This window comes from Callithrix jacchus, chromosome 10, assembly GCF_049354715.1.
Source record: "Callithrix jacchus isolate 240 chromosome 10, calJac240_pri, whole genome shotgun sequence".
Classification (NCBI taxonomy): Eukaryota; Metazoa; Chordata; class Mammalia; order Primates; family Cebidae; genus Callithrix; species Callithrix jacchus.
In genome coordinates, this window is record NC_133511.1 from 65,953,941 (window position 1) to 65,976,980 (window position 23,040).

General features: G+C 40.8%; 1 protein-coding gene across 2 annotated transcripts in view; it reads right to left on the bottom strand.

The window, feature by feature from the left end:
- Positions 1–10,035: 10,035 nt before the first annotated feature.
- SPCS2 (signal peptidase complex subunit 2) overlaps positions 10,036–23,040 on the bottom strand; it is a 31,433-nt gene continuing 18,428 nt past the window's right edge. For both annotated transcript variants that reach the window (XM_002754816.7, XM_078340243.1), the window contains 2 exons: positions 19,937–20,071; positions 10,036–10,920 (listed from right to left, as the gene is read on the bottom strand). In XM_002754816.7, coding sequence (XP_002754862.1) covers positions 10,734–10,920; positions 19,937–20,071 — 322 coding nt within the window. In that variant the 3' untranslated portion in view covers positions 10,036–10,733. The remainder of the gene's footprint in view (positions 10,921–19,936; positions 20,072–23,040) is intronic.

A 23,040-nucleotide genomic window follows, 5' to 3' on the forward strand; every position in this document is an offset into this window, starting at 1 on the left:
AAGAAAGTTCATGTTGACATATGGAGGAAAAAGTCACTTTGGTCACCTCAGAGTTTGCCAAGGAAAGCAGCTTTGTATTCTGCCTTTCCTGTACTAACCGTATTTCAGGGTGACTAAATAGCTGATGGGGAAAAGTTCTCCTTCATAAAACAAATTAACTGACAAATGCCAAATGAACGATAGAATTTTATCATTTTGTAACCTTTAAGACATAATTAATCTTGACAGCAATTTTCAATAGCTACAAAAGCTACATGCTTACTGCTTACCTTTTCTTCCCTTCCTACGTTGCCACCTCATTATGGTGCTCCCTACATCTCTCACATATACTATTGCCCTCAGATCCTGGTCTCAGAACTTGCCTCTGGGAGAACCCAAGCAAAGACCCTACACCAGGAGACAAGAACAACAAAACAGTAATGAGTTAAAGATTTAACTTAAGAATGTAGAAAAAGAACAACAGAATAAATCCCAAAAAGGCAGAAAAGGAAATGATGAAAATAACAGAAATAAATGAACAAGAAGCAAAGTACAATAGAGGGGATTGACAAAAGCAAATATTAGTTATTTGACAAATCTAATAAAATGGGCAAACCCTCTGGCAAGACTCATTTTTAAAAGCTATAAACAATATTAATGAAAAGGAGAACATAAACAGGGATACCACAGAGATTAGAAATAATAAAATAATATTATACAAACTTTATTAAGTTGAAAATCTAGTTAAAGTTAATATAGTTTTAGAAAAAGTTACCAAACTAAGATATGGAAAATGTGAAGTCTTACAACTATTTAAAAATCTAAATCAGTATTTAAAAATCTATTCACAAAGACAACACAACTATCACAATTATTCCAATCTTGTATTTCCTTTATTAATAGAGGGAATCTAAATTAGTACAGTCACTTTAGAGAAAAATTTAGCAATACCTAGAAAAGCAAAAATGTATATCGTCTCCTATCAAGGAATCCCACTACCTGTATTAGATGTATCCATACAAGAATGTTCAAAGCAGCAAGTGTTTAATAGTGAAAAATTATAAAAGACCTAAATGTTCATTAATAGGGTAAATAAACTGTCATGTTTAACAGTATGCAGCAGTGAAATAGAATACATTGTGGCTACAGATATCAATCTAAGTATCTTCACAAACACAATATTGAACAAAAAAGCAAGCTGCACAGTACACAGAGAATGGTACTTGTGCAGATTTACCATAGCAGGCCTAACATGCTATCCTTAGCAACACCTGCTTGCAAGGTTGGCCTTTTTTGACTGGTGTCTGGAAACTTGGCTCTCAAAGTGTTCCCTGTCACCAGCTAACTGAAAAGGGTAGTTGACTATGCAGACTGTTTGAATGCATTATGATTTTTGTTGGATACCTGCTTGCTTTCTAGGAGTTTGGAAAGCATGATTTATGCTGAATACCTGCTTGCTTTCTAGGAGTCTTTATTGTGTGCTAGGAAGATGGTGCCCACATAACCAAACCTCAATAAACTGTGGGTACTCTCTAATGGGCTCCCTGGACAGAAACATTGAACACATGTTGCTGCATTTTTGTTGCGGGGCAAAATGGGCTCTTTGTAACTCCTCATGGGAAAAAGAGCATAAGGAAGCCTGTAAATGGATTCCTCCAGACTCTGCCAGTTTCTTTTCCCCTATGATCCAGATATGTATCCTTATTACATCAGAGAATAAGTCTTAGTCATAGTAATATATATGCTGAGTCCTGTGGGTCCTTCTAGCAAATCTCTGAACATAGGGGTGATCTGGGGGACACTCAATCAAAAACCTCATATAAAGTTTAAAAACAGGTAAAACAATAACCATATATATTGTATAAGAGCTCCAAAGAAGGTAAAAATAAAATTAAAAAATAATCATATGTATCTGTATATCTGTATATATTCATATATAATGGACACATACGTATAAAGAAAATGTTTAGGAACAATAAATACCAAATTCCAGGTGGTAATTACTTCTAAGTAAGATGTGATTAAGGATACCCAGAGGACTTCAATTGTATTGGTAACATTTTTTTTTTAATAGCAGTAGGTTCACAAATATTCATCTTATTATTCAGTAAGTCTTATTTGTCTGAAATATTTCCTTTATAAAAACTGGGTCACTCAAGTCCTGGAGTTCATCAGACTTCTCCAAGCTCAAAATCACCAACTCTGTGGATCTCAAATTTTATAGACCCAAAGCTAATACCAAATCTTTCTCAATTCTTTGAGGTAAATTCGGATGGTCTCATCTTTTGCCTGAGACAGTGAAGTTAAGGAGCCATTTCTATATTTAGAGGTAGAGAATCCTGGCTCCAATCGTCTCTTTCCACTTCCTAGCTAGTGATCTTGGCAATTTGTTTAACTTCTGTGCCTCAGGTTCTTCATCTGTAAAATGGCCCAACTCCTCATTCATGGCTCAAACAGGTTTCACTTCCTGTATGAGGACCTCCCAGACCTCCATACTAGAACAAATATTCCTCTTCAAGCCCCCTTAGCACTTTGCACCTCCTTCTATTGTGTTCAGATTGTCTGAGTGTCTGACACTCTCACCAGACTGTGAACAACTAAAGCAAGGGGATCGGGACTGCCTGGCGCAGGTATTGGCAGGGCAGAATTATGTAAAAGTTTGAAGGAAGAGGGGTGCGGAAGGGTATTGAGAAGTAATACGATCAAGTAAGATGGCACAGGAGTATTGGAGAACTTCCTGTGACAGAAGTTAGGGAGCTTCCAAGATATGGGACAGGCAGAGGTAGGAGTGAGGCTGTCAAGAATTGTGGAGGGCGTCAGATTTTTATCTTCACTGCAAGCTAACAAAGTAGCCTGCTTGTTACTACCTGTAAAAAGGATCGTTTACTTTCAGCAATAGCAGTAGCCAGAGTACCAGCATCTGTGCCAGTTCTGAGCCCCAATTCCCATAGGATGACACAAAGAGAGCCAGATGATACCTGCACATGCAATAGAGTGCATTAAAGGAGAGGAACTTTGGGCTTAGGAATCTTCAATAATGGGCAGTGAGCATGTGTGCCCTTTGCTCTGATACCTTCTAAAGTTGTTTGCAATAAAAACTTTACGGACAAATAGTCTGGAACAAAGATAGTCAGTACCTCTCTTTGCACAATATCCCAGAAATGCTAGAGACCCATAAAGAATTGTCTCCCAATGATATGCATCTTTCATTTTATGCCATCTCGGCTTTTGATGAATTCTCCCATGAGTACGCCACTCCACCTGTCACTCTGATTAAACTGACAGAAACTGGAACCAAGTCAATTCAAAGTATTTTATGGCATTTAATTAAAGATACTATCAACAGAACTTCATGTAACAGGATGACACCAATCAGTATTGACTTCAACCATATCCAGGGGTCTGTATCCAACCAGGCAGGAAAAAAAATCAACAATCATAAGCCACTAGAATCTACCTTAGAAAGCCAAGTGGCATTTTCAAGTTTCTGTACTGACCGTGTACTCGGTCAGAGACATTAATCCCATTACAGTGGGATGTATTAGTGATTGCACTGACTCCACTTTGGCCCATAAAGAGTAAGAGCAATTCTATCACCCATAACCTCCCTGGCCAATGAGTTGAGACTGACTTAAATGCCATCCAGAGCTGAGGTGGTCATTGATGACTGCAGCGAAAGTCAAGAACAAATTCCGTATCAACATTTCCAATGTAATGACTCTCAAGGTAGTGATAACAGCCTGCAGTATGCATAAATGAATCCGTTACCTCTCCAGGAAGCTCCTCTGACAGCTGTTGCTTCCTCAAGAGCTCAGTAGCAGCCTAAGAGGTGCCCATCTTTTTTTTTTTTTTTTTTTTCTTTTTTGAGATGGAGTCTCACCTGTTGCCCAGGCTGGAGTGCAGTGGCATGATCTTGGCTCACTACAACCTCTGCCTCCCGGGTTCAAGTGATTTTCCTGCCTCAGCCTCCTGAGTAACTGAGATTACAGGTGCCTGCCACCATATCTGGCTAATTTTTTTATAGTATTTAGTAAAGATGGGGTTGCACCATCTTCACCAGCCTGGTCTTGAACTCCTGACCTCATGATCCACTTGCCTCGACCTCCCAAAGTGCTCTGATTACAGGCATGAGCTACTGCGCCCGGCCTGAGGTGCCCATCTTTTTAAAGGTCACTCTTGGAGTACTCAGGCTATTTCACTTTGGTGACTGCAAAGACCACATAGCTGGTTATAATGGGAAATGGCCTGAATACTACAGGAGGGACCAAGTTTTCAACTAAAGCTGTGATCTTTTTTTTCCATTTCCTCTTGGGGTTTTGTTTCTTTTAGACAACATCTCTATATTGCAGTAGTCCCTAAATGGGAGACTTACAAACTTTCCTAGTTCAATTAAATGTATATTGGTATCAACAACACACTTTGATGCTAAAGCCATAAAACAGCAGTATGTTAAATATTTAGAGTCTCCATCCACAGGTCACTTTTTCTTTTCCCATGCAAACTTTGCTCCAGACCTACCAGTTGAATGCAGGTACTTTTTCTCCCCTATGTAAATCCAAACCAAGCAGTTTAAGAAAGGTATGTTAGAGATCACAGCCAAAAAATGATGTTATTTCTGTAGCCAAAAGTATGAGGTGGTGGAAGGAGGAGGTGGAAGAGGCTAGCCTGCAGGGGTTGTTACTGGGAAGTAATCCCACTTTGACTCCTTGCCCCAGAAGTGTTGCCTCTTCCTTCAAATACCTGTTGGTTCTGACAAGCACCCCCAGGGCTCAGGGCTTTTTTTTTTTCACTGCTCTCCTGCATGCCATTGTAGATCTGCCCCATGGTTTCTGGGATTTTTGACCATCTTTATGTGCAGAGTTCCCTGTCCCCATGGGGCCAAGTAGGATGGTGATTTGGATGCCTATACTGAACAGAGCTGTAAAAGGGGCATTCCTCTCTGCCCAAAGTTGCCCGATATACACAGCTTTCTTTCCTTAAAGCTATAGGGAGAGGTATCGGAAGTTCCAGAGTTGACAAATAATACTGTCGAAGGTGACCCACTGGAGAAATTACTGGGAGAGGCAATCTGCCAAGAGCCCTGAGTGCTCCTGCATGTATGTCCTTGCTTCATATGAATTTAAGACCATAAACATTCTTCTTGGGCTGCACCTGTGTTCTGTTGGCAGTAAAGCTACCTTGAAATGAGCAGGTTTGCCTATTGCTCACTGTAAATTTTGAGCACCCCACCCTCACCACCAAGCTTGGGGTCTGCATGTGTAGGCATTCATCTAGGCCTACCCTGTGGCACTTTTGGGGGTGTAGGCCATAAGAATGGCTTTGTGTCAGTCAGCAAGGCCATGTATTTACTTTCAAGTGACACAACAAATGGCTAATTAGTCCATTCAAAGTTCTACATCCTTATTGCTGCCATCATTTATTTCATATTTGGGAAATCATTCATCGGCCATGGCTGGAGCCATGAGCTTGCCACCTCATTGTCAAAACATCCTTTCTACCTCCTGCCCAGAGACTGAGCAACAACCTAAGTACAATTTGGGCAGCATGTTTCAATCTTACCTCTTGCTGCTTAGCCTCAAATTATTCACAGGTAGAACAATTATGGACTCTCTCCTCCTCCCTCACTTGGGAATATCTGATTTGCTACCAGATCCCAGAGAATTTCTTGTATCCCCTAATCCAGCCCATGAAAGGCCTTTGTTCTTTCTATTCTAGAAAACTATGTTGGTCAGGATTTCACATCTGTGACTTTTAATCCTACTTGTAAGCTAACCAGCTAGCTTGCTATGCTTTCATGGATGCTGGCAGAAGACATGAGATTCCTAGCTCGGAGACAAATAACTTTATTACTTATGACAACAGCCAGCAGCATGAGCATGTTAGTACCAGTTGCCCATAGCCTACACTCCCAAAAGTGCCACAGGGTAGGCCTAGGTGGATGCCTACATATGCAGACCCCAAGCTTGTGGGGGGAGGTGCTCAAAACTTTCAGTGAGCAATAGGCAAACTTACTCATTTCAAGGTAGCTTACTCCCAACAGAACACTGAGGTGCAGCTTCATTCACATGAAGCAAGAACATACATGCAGGAACATTCAGGGCTCATGGGGGATTGCCTCTCCCGGCAGTTTCTCTTTCTCCAGTGGGTCACCTTCAACAGTATTCTCAACCAACGCTGGGGTACTAAGAGCCTGACTACTACTCAATCCTCATCAATTGCTTCTCAGAACAGTCTGTCACAAGGAAATTCCTCTCAAAGGGCTAAAGCTCTTTTATAGCAGCCAAGAAAAAATCTGAGACCTTTCCTGTTGTGTCTGCATGGGTCTAAGGCTGGCATGATAGACTGAAGGAGGGGATGGCTATAAGACAGCCCAACAGTTGTTAAGATTCTTTCTTAACAAGCATCATGTACCCTGAGTCCCTCTATGTCCAAGTGAATAAGCCAAAGTTCTAACAATTCACCTGGTTTCTCTCCATGGGAGTAGGGAATTTCCCTTCTTTCAAGCTCATGTAAGTACATGTCTCTGTGACTGTTACCAGAAAGGAGGAAGAACCTGATGCCTATATAGGAAGAATGTTAGTAGCAACAGTTAAAATGAGGCATACTTGAGGCTGAATGCCAGATTAGTGGGGAAGTACTTCTTCCTAGAGAAGAGTGAGCATCAATTGACATTGATACACCAATAGAACTTGTAAAAAAAAAAAAAAAAAAAAGAGTAAGCAACAACCAGGACATAGTTTCAGCAACTGTCTTTGAATCTGTTCCAGTACTCTGGAACCACCTCCCCAGTTCCTTATTAACAGACAATGATGTATGTATGCATTTAAAACATTATTCTGAGAAGAGGACCATAGATAACACCAGAATGCTTTCAGGGTGGGTTAATAACAAAAAAGGCTGTCAGTGGGGAAAGAATATATTCTAAAAGTCTAAATTAAAGTAATATTAACAGTTTTCGCTGATGATTTCCACCATGGAGAAAAGGTTTGGGGTATGGTGGGGCTAGCCAGGAGTGGATAAGGTAGAGAGTTAGTGAAAGATAGGGCTCTAAGCTGGGGAGGAACTTGTGTCCAGAGAAAAACACAACTTATGTGTACACAAAGGGACTTTGCCATCTTCTTCCATTCCCTGAAGCATTCTGAAGCAAAGATTGTTTCCACACATACATAAAAGCACGACAACTGAAATTTGCAAATAATGAAAAATATTAGGATCTTTTCCCACTGTCCTCAGTGGCCCTCTGTGTTCTAGAAAGAAGTCCATCTGAGGTAAGTGTGAGGAACTGACACTCATGATGTGATGGGTGTCAGGGTTTCCTGGTGGCGAGGGTGTTGCAGACCTACTAGAGGGTACTTAGCAGGACAGGGTTGAAGTAGCTACTCAGCAGACCCATGTGTCAGAAGCTGACCAGGGGTGCTCTACAAAGGGTGTCCATGCTGACACTTGAGCCTACAGAGGGTATTTTTTGTTCCTGTGATGAGACACTCCAAACGTGCCACAAGTGCAAAGACAGGGGACCAATTGCAACATGTAGCTGGGCTGACAGACCACTTCCTCAACAAATCTAAATTGCCTCAACTGGTTTCTGGGGTCAGGGAAAAACTTTAAAAGAGATTCATGCAGTCCAAGAAGTCTCAAGTGGAGTTTACAGACAGATTTCAGGGATATGGAACCCAACATTCTTCATAATCATAAAGGATGTTTTATATTTTCCAGAGAGTGAGGAGTCTTCATAATCTCAAAAGAATACATTCTCTAAAACTTTTTTAAACAAGAGACTTCACCCTAGAAAAGGAATGGGATGTGTTCAAGGTCACAAATTAGAAAAAAGTAGTCAACAACCCAGATTTCTTGTCTCTCATTTGAGGACCTATTTTCTTTTCCTCTCTTTAACCACACTCCTTCCTGGAATACTGAAAAATGTATCAACAGGGTAATAAATTAAAAACATTTATACTATGAAATATTATGTAGCTATTAAAAATGAGTCTGACCTATATGTATGTGTGTGTGTGTGTGTGTGTGTGTGTGTGTGTATGTATGTATGTATGTAAGGGTTATCAGCCCAGCTACTTATTGCAATTGGTCCCCCACCTTTGTACGTGTGGCATTTTAGGACAGTTTCTTTTATATACGTCTCTTTTGGAATAGAGTTTCACTCTTGTTGCCCAGGCTGGAGTGCAGTGGCCTGATCTCGGCTCACTGCAACCTCTGACTCCCAAGTTCAAGCCATTCTCCTGCCTCAGCCTCCCAAGTGGTTGGGATTACAGGCATCCACCACCATGCCCAGCTAATTTTTTGTATTTTTAGTAGAACAGGGTTTCACCATATTGGCCAGGCTGGTCTCAAACTCCTGACCTCAGGTGATTCACCTGTCTTGGCCTCCCAAAGTGCTGGGATTACAGGCGTGACTCATGGTGCCTGGCCTCAGACTCATTTTTTTTTTTTTGAGACGGTGTTTCGCTCTTGTTACCCAGGCTGGAGTGCAATGGCGCGACCTCGGCTCACTGCAACCTCCACCTCCTGGGTTCCGGCAATTCTCCTGCCTCAGCCTCCTGAGTAGCTGGGATTACAGGTACGCGCCACCATGCCCAGCTAATTTTTTGTATTTTTAGTAGAGGCGGAGTTTCAACATGTTGATCAGGATGGTCTCCATCTCTTGACCTCGTGATCCACCCGCCTCAGCCTCCCAAAGTGCTGGGATTACAGGCTTGAGCCACCGCACCCGGCCCTCAGACTCATTTTTAAAAGCTGCATTATACACACACACAGACAGGGAAAATGCCTAAGATACATTAAGTTTAAAACACAAATTACAGGACATATATCGGCATAATTCAGTTTTTGTTTAAAAAAAGTATATGTAGAGATACATGTTTACATGTACATGTAAAGAAAAAGGCACACTGAGGGAACGCTAAGGGATCATCATGGAGAGGGTTACTCACTGTCTCTATCTGCAAGCCTTGAGAGCCTTGCGTCTAACAGTACAGTTGGCCCTCTATACCTAAAGATTTAACCAACCATGTATTAAAAATATATTTTAAAAAATAACTAAAAAAAACCAATACAGTATAACTATTTACATAGCATTTACATTGTATTAAGTATTATAAATGATCCAGAGGTGATTAAAAGTATATGGGAAGATGTGTGTAGGTTATATGCAAATACTACACCATTTTATATAAGGGACTTGAGCATCCTTGGATTTTGGTATGCTTGGGGATGCCGGAACCAATCTCTCACAGATATCGAGATGACTGCAACTCCTCCATTGTAAAAATACAATTATCTGGTTATGCCTTCAAAAACTTTAAGAAGCTCACAGATTAGGATTATCACCTTGCGGGAGGAGTGCAGGAGAAAGGAAGAGGAAACTGGAAGCTCAGAGAGAATTCTGTGACGTACCCAAGGTTTATAGGAATGAACAGTACAAAATCCAAGGCTTTAACTTTCTGTCCAGTGTTGTTCACAATTCCCTACTGTGTGGTGCTAGATAAGACAACCTTCCCAAGACAAACAGGAAATGTGATAAGGGTAATTCCTTACAAACTGAATATAGTGTTGGATACTAGGCTTAGCTGGAATTGAATTTTTGTAAGGCTGTAGGGAAATATTCCTGAAGGTCAAAAGATCTTGGCAAGCACCCAGGTCTTCTCTGAACATCCTGGGAAAATACTGGAAAAGTTGCTGTTTTGTCTCTGCAGGACCACAAACTCTGAAGTCAGACTCCCCAGGCCCCAGTTCTATCACTAGCTGTGTGACAATTATTTAACTTTTGTATCTCAGTTTCCTTGTGTGTAAATGGGGATAATAACAGTACCTACCTCTTAAGATTGCTGTGAGCATTATTGAGTTAACACATGTAAAGTACTTGGAGCACTTTCTGGCACAAAGTAGGGCATGTTGTTATTATTGTTATCACTGGAAAGCTAAGAGTTGCTCAGCTACAGGGGCCTCTGACAACTAAAATAGCCTAAAAACAAAAGAAGCCTAAAGCAGAAAGATGTTAGCACTTGCTGCTCTGTTCTTTCCATCAAGACTATGATTCCATTTTTTTCCACATCTTCCTTCCTTTTATTGAAAAAAATTTTAGAAAATGGCAGTTAATAAAAGGCACAAACAAATCAATAGGGATATACTAGTGGAAAACACAATATAAAACTAAAATGCCATTGGCTTCTTTAATTGGTTAAGAGCACAAAATGTAACAGACAGAAGAGCTGTTTCAAACAAATTAAAAAGCTATGTGTTTTTTAAATTCTCCCAAATCAGATATATACACACCCACAAAAATAGTGTGTGAAGGAAAGCTGTCATACGCAAGAAGTTGTATCCTGAATTCTTCAAGGAAACACATGTTGAAATAGGAATTAACGGAGTCAGCAACAGATTAATAATTTTTAAAAATTGAGTCTTAATATGCTACATAGCCCAAAGCTATTCTATATAAAGTACTGCTAGGCACAAAGGAAAGTCTGTACAGCTTTTAGCAAAACTGCTTTCCCAAAAAAGCAAATTAAAATAATGCAATAGCAGACCAAGGAGACTACAGCTAGACATCAGAACTACAACTTCTCCTATCTGTGTCAGAAAATCTTATTTATCCAGAATAGACTAAAATTTCAGGACAAAACAGGGACTTTTTAACATTTCTTACTTTACCCATTTTAAGTTCTTTTTATCTCCCCCACCCCCCAAACCAGTAATTCAGCAAGATCCAGCAGAAAGAGAGCTACTTTTAGAATTGGCTATTTTATTTTCCTTTCTGTGGCAAGACTGTCATGGAGCCTGGATATTTCAGGCTCATATGCATCCATGACCAGTGTCCCACTGTGGTCAAAAAACTTAGCAATGGACTTGGTGAACTCAGCTTCCCGCTGCTGCTTTGTTCTCCCACTGATGAAGGTCAGCTTCAAGGTGTATTTGTCATCAAACCTAAACATGGGGGCAAAGATAACAAATCAAAATCCAAACACAGAGATTCGACCAGTAACAACACAGCACCAGTGTTTCCGAAGTAAAGGAGTCAGTTGGGCACAGGTGATACACGGAACACACACATCCTTTAAAAACAAAAACAAAAACAAAACCCCAGGGGCTCCTAACTCTTCAAGATTCTAGTTCTGATTCTTAGGTGTTGACATATCCTCCCTGGTTTAATTACTGTGTAACTCCTTTACCTTGTTGTAGACTTTTAAGCCATGTGGACCATCTTCTCTCATCTCTGGACTTTTCATCTGCCATGCTAGACAGGTCTTCCTAGGAGACCCTTCTCCCCATTTCACCTGACATGTTCCTATTTGTTAATACTATACTCGGGCATAAACTTTTCTGGGAAAGCCTCCCAGTCTGGGTCAGATGTGTCTCCTCTGTCTTCCGTAGCACCAGCAATCAATATTCAACTCAAATACTGACCTCCTATCATATGCCAGGCCTAATAATAGGCTCCTATGGTATCAACAAAATTATCTGTTGACATGATATGTACTTGTGTTCTTCACTAGACTGGGAGTTGGTTTGTTGTGCTTTTTTTTTTTCTTTGTTTCTGGTGCTTGAATCAGGATTATCTAGGAGATTCCTGAGCAAAGATTTTTGTCTCAATTGTTTTGTACTCTTAGCTGGGTTTCTAGTAGGCAATCAAATTTTTATAAATAAATGAAGAACCCTTGCTTTCAAGGATGCTCTCCAATCCCAGGCTGCCTAATCCTTACACTCTGTAATCAACCTAGCTCCAGGTTCTACTCTGATCCCAGGCCAGGGATGCCAACTGCTTTACTAGATGAACTCCAGAGATTCCTTAGCTACACTTTAAGGTACCCTGAAGGCCACTACTATGTCAATCCATTCAAGAGGGTTTAATGACACGAACTACTAGTAGGCTGACATCCCCCCACCCTGTTTCCATTTATTAGGACATATTCAGTGGATTGTCAAGCTAATATTATCTTTAGATGAAGCAGTTTCTTGAGCCTCTATTTCTGCATGTTTAAAACGGGAGAACTTCCACCTGCTTTTAAGATTACTGTCAGGACGAAAACAGTGCCTACCATTAACTAGTGCTCAAAAAAAATCACAGCTCCTCAATAATTGTTGGTCTAGGCAGTAAATTCCAACTTGGAGAGCTAGTAGTAAAGGTCCTTTAACTATTTTCAACACCTCAAAAGATTTTCTCAAGTTCTGACCAACTGCTGCTAATTATTATCACTGTAATTTTTAGACTTCTGTGCCCAGTTTTATTGGCAGTTACATAGCTTTGGTGGAAGTCCATGATCTGATGAGTTGTGACCTGATACATTTTAGAAATACTCATTAATTCAGATATTTATTGAGCCTACCTATATGTGTCAGGCAGTTTTAGATGGTAAAGATATTCGGCAGTGAACATAATACAAAAGTCTGGCTTTTGGGTCTTTCATTTTAGTGTGTGTGAGGGAACAGACAGTATAAAAAAATAAGATGTTCTTTTAAATAGGTGGGCAGAAAAGCATTCACTAAGCAGATGTTTGAGCAGAGCCAAGAAAGGTGAGAGAACAAGCTATCTGGAAAAAGAATGTTCCAGGTAGAAGGTGCAAAAGGCCCTGAGGCAAGAACATGCCTGAAACGTCTAAAGAACAGAAAGGGGGCTAATGTGAACAAAATGAAGTGGGAGATGATGAGAGCCATAGGAGATGAGGGGTATGTTTGCATAGGTGTGTGTGGAGTGCAGAGAACAGTTATGTACGGACTTCCAAGCCATCCTTAGGATTTCGGCAACTTTTTTGAGAGGGTTTTGAGCAAAAGACTGAGTTGATGTGACTTATGTTTCAAAAGAATCACTTTGCTTGCTGTCCTGGGAATAGACTATGGATGGGGAGAGGGCTGCAGAAGTCCATTAGAACATCATTACAGTAACATAAATGACAGAGGATGGTAGCAGCAGAGATGGTAAATGGTCAGATAATATATTTAGATGGTGAAGCTAACAGGATTTCTGACTAAAGGACTGAAAAAGAGGAGTCAAAAAGACTTGAGTTTGGTAAGGACAGCATTGCCATCAATTGAAGTGGGGAAAACTGAGGGAAGAGCAGGTTTGGATGAGGGAGAGATGAGCTACGTTCTGGATCTGTTGACTTTGAGGTCTATTAGGCCTATTAGGATCTAACATCAAATAGAATGCCAGAATATATTTAGAGTTCAGAGAAGAGGTCAAGGATGAAAAAGCAAATTTAGAGATTTTCATCATATAGAGAAGACGGGCCAGAACAAGCCCTGGTGACATTTCAAATGTAAGGGAATGGGAGATGAAGAATCACAAAGGAGACAGAGAAACAGATATTAAGGTAAGAAAAAAATTTGAAGCGTGTGGTATCCGAGAAGCCTAGTTAAAAAAAAAAGTATTACAAGGTAAGGGCAATTAGCTGTGTCAAATGCTGCTGACAGGTCAAGAGGAGAAAAGAGAAGACAAGAACAGATCTAGGTGATAACACAAGAGGAAAAGGAGAACAGAGAAATGAGGAGACTGTGTGAGGAGCAGAAGGGGAAAGAAAACCTTTTTTTTTTCAGTTGGGAGAAATTACAGTATGTTTATAAGTCAGAAGGAATGATCCAGCAGAGAGGGAAACATCAAGTAACAGGAGAAGGGATAGAATCCAGTGGACCAAGGGAGGGAAGGCCTTAGATAGGTACCTAGAAGTAGGTGAGTAGTGATGGTAGACTTAAGATGGCTTCTATCTTCCCAACAACAAAAACCTGAGAGTAAGATGGGGGAGGAGGCCTAGGAGGTCTGAGGATAGGGAAGATATGAAAGATCTTCCAGGACAGGCACAGAGTAACTAGACTACACAAGTATCATGGAATCTAAGCCAGGAAGTGAAGTGGGTTACAGATGCCACTGGGGCAGAAGAATTGCTGGGACAAGAGAACTAGAAGGAAATAAATTAGAATAACAGGAAGCAATGGTCAGAGTGGGATACTTGAAACTGAAATTATTGAAGGTAATTTGTTCTGAGTAATTGCAAGGTCTACTAGGCGATGTCTATAAAAATAAGTGTTTAAGACAAGATAGAAAACAGGATAATGGAAAGAGAGAGTAAAACTGAGAGGCCAGGTTACTAGAATAACATCTATGTAAATATGGCAATCACCAAGACAAACATTAGAGAGAGTGCCTATGAGCCAGGAATTATCTTCGAAAAAGTAACTGTTTTTAGCTGCAAGGAAGAGGCATAGAAGTGGCAAAATGTAATAACATGCATTCAAATTGGGGTTTTGTTTTTTTTTTAGGGAGGGAAGGAGGAAGGGAGGAAGGCAGGAAGGGAGGGAAAGAGGAAGGGAGGGAGGAAGGAAGGGAGGCAGGAAGGGGGGAGGGAGGGAAGGGAAGGAAGGAATTCAAGCAATGAGAGAGACATTGCCGACCTGGATCTAGAGGTTTACAAGTTGTTTTCTTTTTTTGAGAGAAGGAAATAAAAAAAAATGAGTAAAGGAGAGAAAGAAAGAGGAAGAGAGAGAGGGAGGGTGAACGGAAATATTGCTTTATTCTGAAAAAAAAAAAAAATGGGTATTAATAATGGCCAATCGATGTTTCATTTAAACCTATGAGTAGGTGTGATGTGGTTTGATACGAATGTATGTTTTATGTATTTGAAGTGGAGAGCTCTATAAATATTTATTAAGTTTACTTGTTCCGGATCTGAGTTCAAGTCCTTGATATCCTTATTAATTTTCTGTCTCATTGAATCTAAGTCTCTATGTATCTGGGTGTTAGGATCGTTAGCTCTTGTTGTATTGATCCTTTTACCACTATATCTTTGTTGCTTTAAAATCTATTTTATCTGCTACGAGAATTGCAACTCCTGCTTTTTATTTATTTATTTTTGCTCTCCATTTGGTTGGTAAATCTTTCTCCATTCCTTTGTTTTGAGTCTTTGTGTATCCTTGCATGTGAAACAGGTCTGGATGTAACATGCTGTTGGGTTTTGGCTGTGTCTTTTGACTGGTGGATTTAGTCGATTTAAATTTAGGGTTACTGCCATTTGATGTTAACTGGCTGCCTGATTCATTCGTTCATGAAAATTCTTCTTTATGTTGGGGCTCTTTACTTTTTGGTATATTTTTAGTAAGGCTAATACTGGTTGTTTCTTTCTGGGTGTAATGCCTCTTTCGGAAGCTCTTGTAAAGCAGGCCTGGTGGTAATAAAATCTCTGAGTACTTGCTTGTTCATAAAAGATTTTATTTTTCCTTCAGTTGTGAAGCTTAGTTTGGCTGGATATGAAATTCTGGGCTGAAGGTTCTGTTCTTTGAGGATGTTGAATATTGGCCCCCACTCTCTTCTGGCTTGCAGAGTTTCTGCTGAGAGATCTGCTGTAAGTCTGATAGGCTTGCCTTTGTGGGTAACCTGACCTTTCTCTCTGGCTGCCCTTAGTATTTTCTCCTTCGTTTCAACCCTGGTGAATCTAACAATTATGTGCCTTGGGGTTGCTCTTCTTGAGGAATATCTTTGTGGTGTTCTCTGTATTACCTGGGGTTGAATATTGACCTGCTTTGCTAGTTCAGGAAAATTTTCCTAAATAATATCCTGAAGGGTATTTTCCAGCTTGGATTCATTCTCTCCATCGCATTCAGGTACACCTATCAAACGTAAATTTAGTCTTTTCATAGTCCCACATTTCTTGGAGACTTTGCTCATTCCTTTTTATCCTTTTGTCTCTAATCTTGTCTTCTTGTTTTCTTTCATTAAGTTGGACTTTGACCTCTGATATCCTTTCTTCTGCTTGAACAATTCGAGTGTTTAAACCTGTGCATACTTCTCGGAGTTCCTGTATTGTATTCTTCGGTTCCATTAATTCACTTATATTCCTCTCTAAGGTGTCTATTCTCAATAGGATTTCGTCAAACCTTTTTTCAAAGTTCCTAGTTTCTTTACGTTGGGCTACAACATGTTCTTTTAACTCACAGAAATTTCTTATTATCCATTCCTTGAAGAGTGATTCTGTCATTGGGATGCGCTCGTTCTCCGTCAAGCCTTCTTCCATTGTTGATGTGGAACTGATCATCTTTAGAGGTAGAGGCGTTCTGATTTTGAGTATTCTCAGCCTTTTTACACCGGTTTCTTTCCATCATTGTAATTTATCCTCCTGTCGTCTTTGAAATTACCAACTTTCAGATTAGATCTCTTGATTGGACGTCCAAGTTGTTAATTCCCAGAGCCAGAACGGCGGCGTTAAGACTGATGGTGCTTTTCTGCCCAGGTTTCTCCTGTCTGGCTTCCTTCTTGTGTCCGTAATGGGCGACTCTGCCTTCCCCGGGCTCCAAACCTCGGTCAGAAGGGGAACCAGTCTCGTTTACTCTGCACCGAGTGCTGCCGCGCTGAGGTGCCGTCACAGCCACTGCGCTGGTCTCAGGAGTTGTGCTGGGGACACGGGTGGGTCCTCCAAACGTCGGTCAGAAGGGGAGCCGGCCCTGTTTACTCTGCTCCGAGAGCTGCGGCGCCGAGGTGCCGGTGAAGCCGCTGGCAGGCCACAAGAGTCGCGCTGGCGGCCCGTGTGGGTCCTCCAAGCCTCGGTCAGAAGGGGAGCCAGCCCTGTTTACTCTGCTCCGAGAGCTGGGAAGAGGAGGCACTGGAAGCTGCAAAGGGGAGACTCATCTCTACTTGTAGTACCAGAGTAATGAAGGCTATGAGAGAAACATTAGCCACCATTTGCAGTCTGCAGGGGAAATATGTCCTCAGGGGTTATGGTCAGGTTTCACTTAGGGCAAGAAAGAGAAGGGAATGTTCAGAGAGAGCTAGGTTATAGGGGACTTTGTGGATGGCTGACAATGATTTGGCTGCAGGCAGCGACTAATTAGGATGCCAAGGCTGCCGCCCAGCCCAGATGAACATAAATCATTCACAAACTAACACATCTGTGCCGCGCCAAGCCCTGGGCTGGGTCTGGTTACCAAGCGGTGAGTAAGAAAGTCCTGTGTGGGCTTAGGTTTCTAGTGTATAGTGAATGGTAAAGGAGCTCACACTTTGGAGGAGGGGGCAGGCCCAGGAGGAGACACAGACAGTAAATAATTATAGTTCCATGTAGTAACTAAAAGAGGTAAGCATAAAATGCTCTTAAGAATAACTAGGATTGGCCAGGCGTGATGGCTCATGCCTGTAATCCCAACACTTTGGGGGGCTGAGGTGGGAGGATCACTTGAGGTCAGGAGTTCAAGACCAGCCTGCCCAGGATGGTAAAATCTCTGCTAAAAACACAAAAATTAGCCAGGTGTGGTGGTGGGCACCTGTAATCCCAGCTACTCAGGAGGCTGAGGCAGGAGAATTGCTTGAACCCGGGTGGTAGAGGTTGCAGTAAGCCAAGATCATGCCACTGCACTCCAGCCTGGGTGAAAAAAATAAAACTCTGCCTCCAAAACAAAACAAAACAAAACAAAAACCTTAGATAAGGTATGTCAGGGAAGACTTCTTGGAAGTAGGAGTGAGCCAGGTTATAGAAAGATAGCTAAGCCAGATAGAAGAATATGTCTAAAGGCACGGGGTCACTGGGAAACTTGGGCAACTCAGCATATTGCAAATTCCATAAAATTGCCAGAGTAAGAGAATCTATTTTGAGAGGGGCATAAAAGAAAGCTGGAGATGTCACTAGGGGATGAATGCTGATCACATGCTGAAGGAGTTTACACTGTATAATGAACGTGCTGGGAGCAACAAAATCAAAGACTTTTTACAAATAGCTTGTGTCGTCTGCACATGGCAGCTGGTAGTCTGTGAAACTTTTCATTGCCATTTTCACATCACATGACCTGGCAGTAGGGGAGGAAGAAGACATCAGCAGAAAGCGGGGAACAGAGCAAGTATGTTCACATTTCCACTCCACCGACAATGTGTCAGTTGGTAAAAATCAGTAGGAAATGTGAAAAAATCAGAACGCTTGTACAGTGCTAGTGAGAATGTAAAATAGGGCGGCCTCTTTGGACAACAGTCTGGCATTTCCTCAAACAAAGAGAGTTACCATATGATCTAGTAATTCTTCTCCTAGGTGTATTATCCAAGAGAAATGAAAATATATCTACTTAAAAACCTGTACACAAATATGTATAGCAACATTATTCATAATAGCCAAAAAGTAGAAACAATCCAAATGTCTGTCAACTGACAAATGGATATATATATATCTCCTTTTTTTTTTTTTTGAGATGGAGTTTCACTCATGTTGTCCAGGCTGGAGTGCAATGGTGTGATCTTGGCTCACTGCAACCTCCACCTCCCAGGTTCAAGCGATTCTCCTGCCTCAGCCTCCCGAGTAGCTCAGATTATAGGCGTGTGTCACCACACTTGGCTAATTTTGTATTTTTGAGTAGAGACAGGGTTTCTCCATGTTGGTCAGGCTGGTCTCCGACTCCTGACCTCAGGTGATCCGCCCACCTCGGCCTCCCAAAGTGCTGGAATTACAGGCATGAGCCACTGTGCCTGGCCCATGCAATGGAATATGATTTGACCATAGAAAGGAGTGAAGTATTGATACATGCTAAAACATGTCACTAAATGAAAGAAGCCAGTTATGAAAGACCACATATTGTATGATTCCATTCATATAAAATGTCCATAAAAGAGAACAGAGAAAGTAGACTGGTGGTTGCCCAGGGCTCGGGGAAGTGGGAGGACAGGGAAAGGATTAGCTTGAGTACAGAGTTTTTTTTTTTTTCTTGAGGTGATGAAAATGCTCTAAAATTGACTGTGATAATGGTTGCAAATTATCTGTAAATATACTAGAAACTTTTGAACTATACACTTCAAATGGGTGAACTGTATGATAGGTGAATTATATAATTATTAAAAAATATAAAAGTCAGAATAAAAATAAAATTAAAATGCCGCTAGGTTTTAGAATTCTGCAACTCTGCTTCAGTGGCCTAGTAGAGAATGCAGATTATGATGGCTGAGACCAAAAGGCAGCTAGGAGCCCTGTCAGGGGATAAGCAAGAACTCACCTGCAACATCAGAATGAAGGTCTGGTTCCCTTCCTCACAGATGCCTCTACAGGTTGACAATGAAAGAATCTGTATGGCACAGTTGCTACGCTTAACTTCATATGTAAATAACTGTACTTATAATTTGTGGGGCTACTATGCACTAGTTAAGTATAACATGTTTTTAAGATAGTGACTACGAGTATTAATTTTGGTTTCAAACTTGGGCTGGAATTCCTGCTCTACCACTTTTGGGCTATATGATACTGGAAGAATTGATTTAACCTTTGGGCCTGTATTCTTATCTATAAAATGGGTGTTCTAAAACTTAAATGAGATAACACATTTTGCAGAATACCCAACATATAGTAAATGTTCAATAAATATTTGCTATTATTATAATTGGCATTTCATCTTCCCAGCAACTCTAGATGTCATTTTTGACCCCACTAAAGCTCAGACAATTTATATGATTTATCCAAAGTTATACAGCTAAAAAGAAACTGAACTGGAACATGAACCTAGTTCTTGGTACCTACAAAACACGTGTGTCAGCTGCACAAAGTTATACCTAATGCTACTCAGAAATAGACTCTAGATTGTGCTTTTTTTGAGTTGCCCAGTGCACTGCTTCAGAGATTCTTGATTGTACTCATGAAGAGAAGACAGGATCATAAAAGACACAGAAGCTAATGGAGTTCTTCAAAGATAACTGATCTCCCATCTTTATCCTTTACAGTTTTATACTCTTAATCGTCTCTGTTAACTGGCTACAGAAAAAAGAATCATTCTTCATTCTTGCACAGTTTATCCTCAGAGTATTTCTGTGATAATGCAATCTCAGAACTACAGGGCTAGGACAAACATTCTAGATCGTTCATACTCCTTTCTTCATTTTATATGACTAGCCCCATGATTCACATAGAGTAGGCACACAACAGTCTTCTGTTGATGATGATGATATGCCAGGGCAAATGCAACACCAGGATTTAAAAATCTGTAAGGATAGTCATACCTTTTAAGACTGGAGGACAGCTGCCAAATATCATCAGGATCCATTCCTGTAGGATCTTTCCTGTGGGCCACGAGAAAGATGCTCTTCTCTTTATATGAGGTATAAATGGTCAGAATCCCCATCATCACAAAATAGGTTCAAATAAAGTTAAGGGGAAAATACCCAAACATAAAAGAGAAGAAACACAAATTGACAAGCAAGAGGTATAAAAACTTTCATAATGATAGTCCTAAAGAAGACAGCTTTGTCTTGCTACAAAAACACTGAAAATTTAGCTATTTCATTTTCATTCTTATGTTTATATACCAAGAGAAGTAAGACTCTCTCTAGTTAATTCTGCAAACATCTCAAAAAGAAAGAAGAGAAAAAGGTACAGAGCATAAACTAGCTTTCACTTTTATGTAAGACATGTATAAGAAGGTACCAAGACTCTGTTATAACAGTGTTTACTTCTTTATAAAAAAAAAATACAATAGTCTTAGCGGACTTGACCATGTTCAACTGCTTTCAAAGATCATCGGAAGAAAAGAAAACTGACCCAAATAGTTAACTATAAGAGACTATGTCAAATAATACTACGATTACTTCCCGTATACATACAGACTTATTATATTGTTTTTGACAGTATTAAGTACCATATATGAGCACTTACAGTTTGCCAAAAACTGGCATAAGATCTTTGTTTATGAAATTTAAATGGCACACTATACACAATTTTGGGCATGATGGCTCACACCTATAATACCAGCACTTTGGGTGGCAGAGGCAGGTGGATTGCTTGAGGCCTGGAGTTTGAGACCAGCCTGACCAACATGGTGAAATCGCATTTCTACTAAAAATACAAAAATTAAGGCCAGGAGTGGTGGCTCACATCTGTAATCCCAGCACTTTGGGAGGCTGAGATGGGCAGATCACTTGAGGTCAGGAGTTCAAGAACAGCCTAGCCAACATGGTGAAACCCCATGTCTCTACTAAAAATACAAAAATTAGCCAGCTGTAGTGATACACGCCTATAGTTCCAGCTGCTCAGGAGGCTAAGGCACGAGAATGGCTTGAACCCAGGAGGCAGAGGTTGCAGTGAGCAGAGATCACGTCACTGCACTCCAGCCTGTGTGACAGAGAAAGACTTTGTCACAAAAAAAAAAAAAAAGTAGCTGGATGTGGTGGTGCAGGCCTGTAATCCCAGCTACTCAGGTGGCTGAGGCAGAAGAATTATTTGAACCGGGGAGGCGGAGGCTCTAGTGAGCCAAGATCGCAACTCTGCACTTCAGCCTGGGCGACAGAGTAAGACCCTGTCTCAAAAAATAAAAATAAAAATAAATGTCATAAACAGTGCTTGCTTTGGTAGCACATATCTTGACCCTCAATCAGTATAATAATAACAAATTACTTTCTTTCCCAAGTCAGTATCCTTACCTCTAAAATTGGGATAATACTGACATTTTAGAATTATCATGAGATTTAGAGATGAAGGATACATGTAGTCTGGGATACAGAAGACACTTTTTTTTTTTTTGAGACAGTGTCTCACTCTGAAACCCAGGCTAGAGTGCAGTGGCACAATCTAGGCTCACTGCAGCCTCAACATCCCAGGCTCAAGTGATCCTCCCATCTCAGCTTCCTGAGTAGCTAGGATTACAGGTGTGCACCACCACGCTCAGCTAATTATTTTTTATTTTATTTCATTAATTTATTTATTCTGAGACAGAGTCTTGCTCTATCGCCCAGGCTGGAGCGCTGTAGCGGATCTTGGCTTACCGCAACCTCCGCCTCCTGGATTCAATCAATTCTTGTGCCTCAGCCTCCCAAGTATCTGGGACTATAGAGATGTGCCACCACGCCCAGATAATTTTTGTATTTTTGGTAGAGACAGGGTTTCTCAGGCTGGCCTTGAACTCCTGGGCTCAAGTGATTTGCCCACCTTGGCCTCTCACAAAGTGTTGGGATTACAGACATGATCCACAATGCCCAGCAACAGAAGACATTTATAATGGTAGACACTACTATTATAAATAAAACTGACATGACTAAAAATAAGACCTTGTTTTATTCAACAAATATAACCAAACAAATGAATTACTATCAAGGTAATTCTCTTGGGAAGCCAGATGTTTGTAATAATGTTGCTATAATTTTCAAATCTCTTTGGAATTCCCCTGTCTCTAGAACCTATGGCATATTCTTCCTTTGAACTGCCTTAATAGTGAAAAATTCATACTGGGATGATTATCTGATTACTGAAAGAAGTCAAGGATTACCTGGTGCCACTTCCGGGGGCTATGATTTGGAATTCAATTTGGATAATATAATTTTTAACTAAGATCTGCTTTATTAGAGGTTTGCTAACTGCCTCTGAAGATAAATCCCCAACACGAAGTTTTAAAACATATTTCAGGCTGGCTGGGTACAGTGGCTCATGCCTGTAATCCCAGCACTTTGGGAGGATGCTTGAGCCCAGGAGTTTGAGACCAGCCTGGGCAATGCAGTGGGACCCTGTCTCGGTAAAAAAATTTAAAAATTAGGCAGACAAGGTGGCATGTGCCTGTCTACTCAGAAGCCTGAGGTGGGAGGACTGCTTGAGCCAGGAGATTATGGCTGCAATGAGTCATGATCGCACCACTGTACTTCAGCCTGGGTGACAGGGTAAGACCCTGTCTCAAAAAAAAAAAAAAATTCAGGTAGTGTAACATTGTTTAAAAAAGTAAACTGCCAACCAGGTACAGTGGCTTATGCCTGTAATCCCAGAACTTTGGGAGGCAGAGGCAGGTAGATCACGAGGTCAAGAGTTCGAGACTAGCCTGGTCAACATGGTGAAACCCCATCTCTACTAAAGATTTAAAAAATTAGCCAGGTATAGTGGTGCACACCTGTAATCCCAGCTACTCGGGAGGCTGAGGCAGGAGAATTGCCTGGACCTGGGAGGCAGAGGTGGCAGTGAGCCAAAATTGTATCACTATACTCCAGCCTGGGTGACAGGGTGAGACTCTGTCTCAAAAAAAAAAGTAAACTGCCTGCCAAAATTATCTGTTTTAATAGTGATATATAATTAAGTTCTTTATACTCAACTTCTTGAGAAAAAAAATCAAGCTGTGTAGGCAACAACC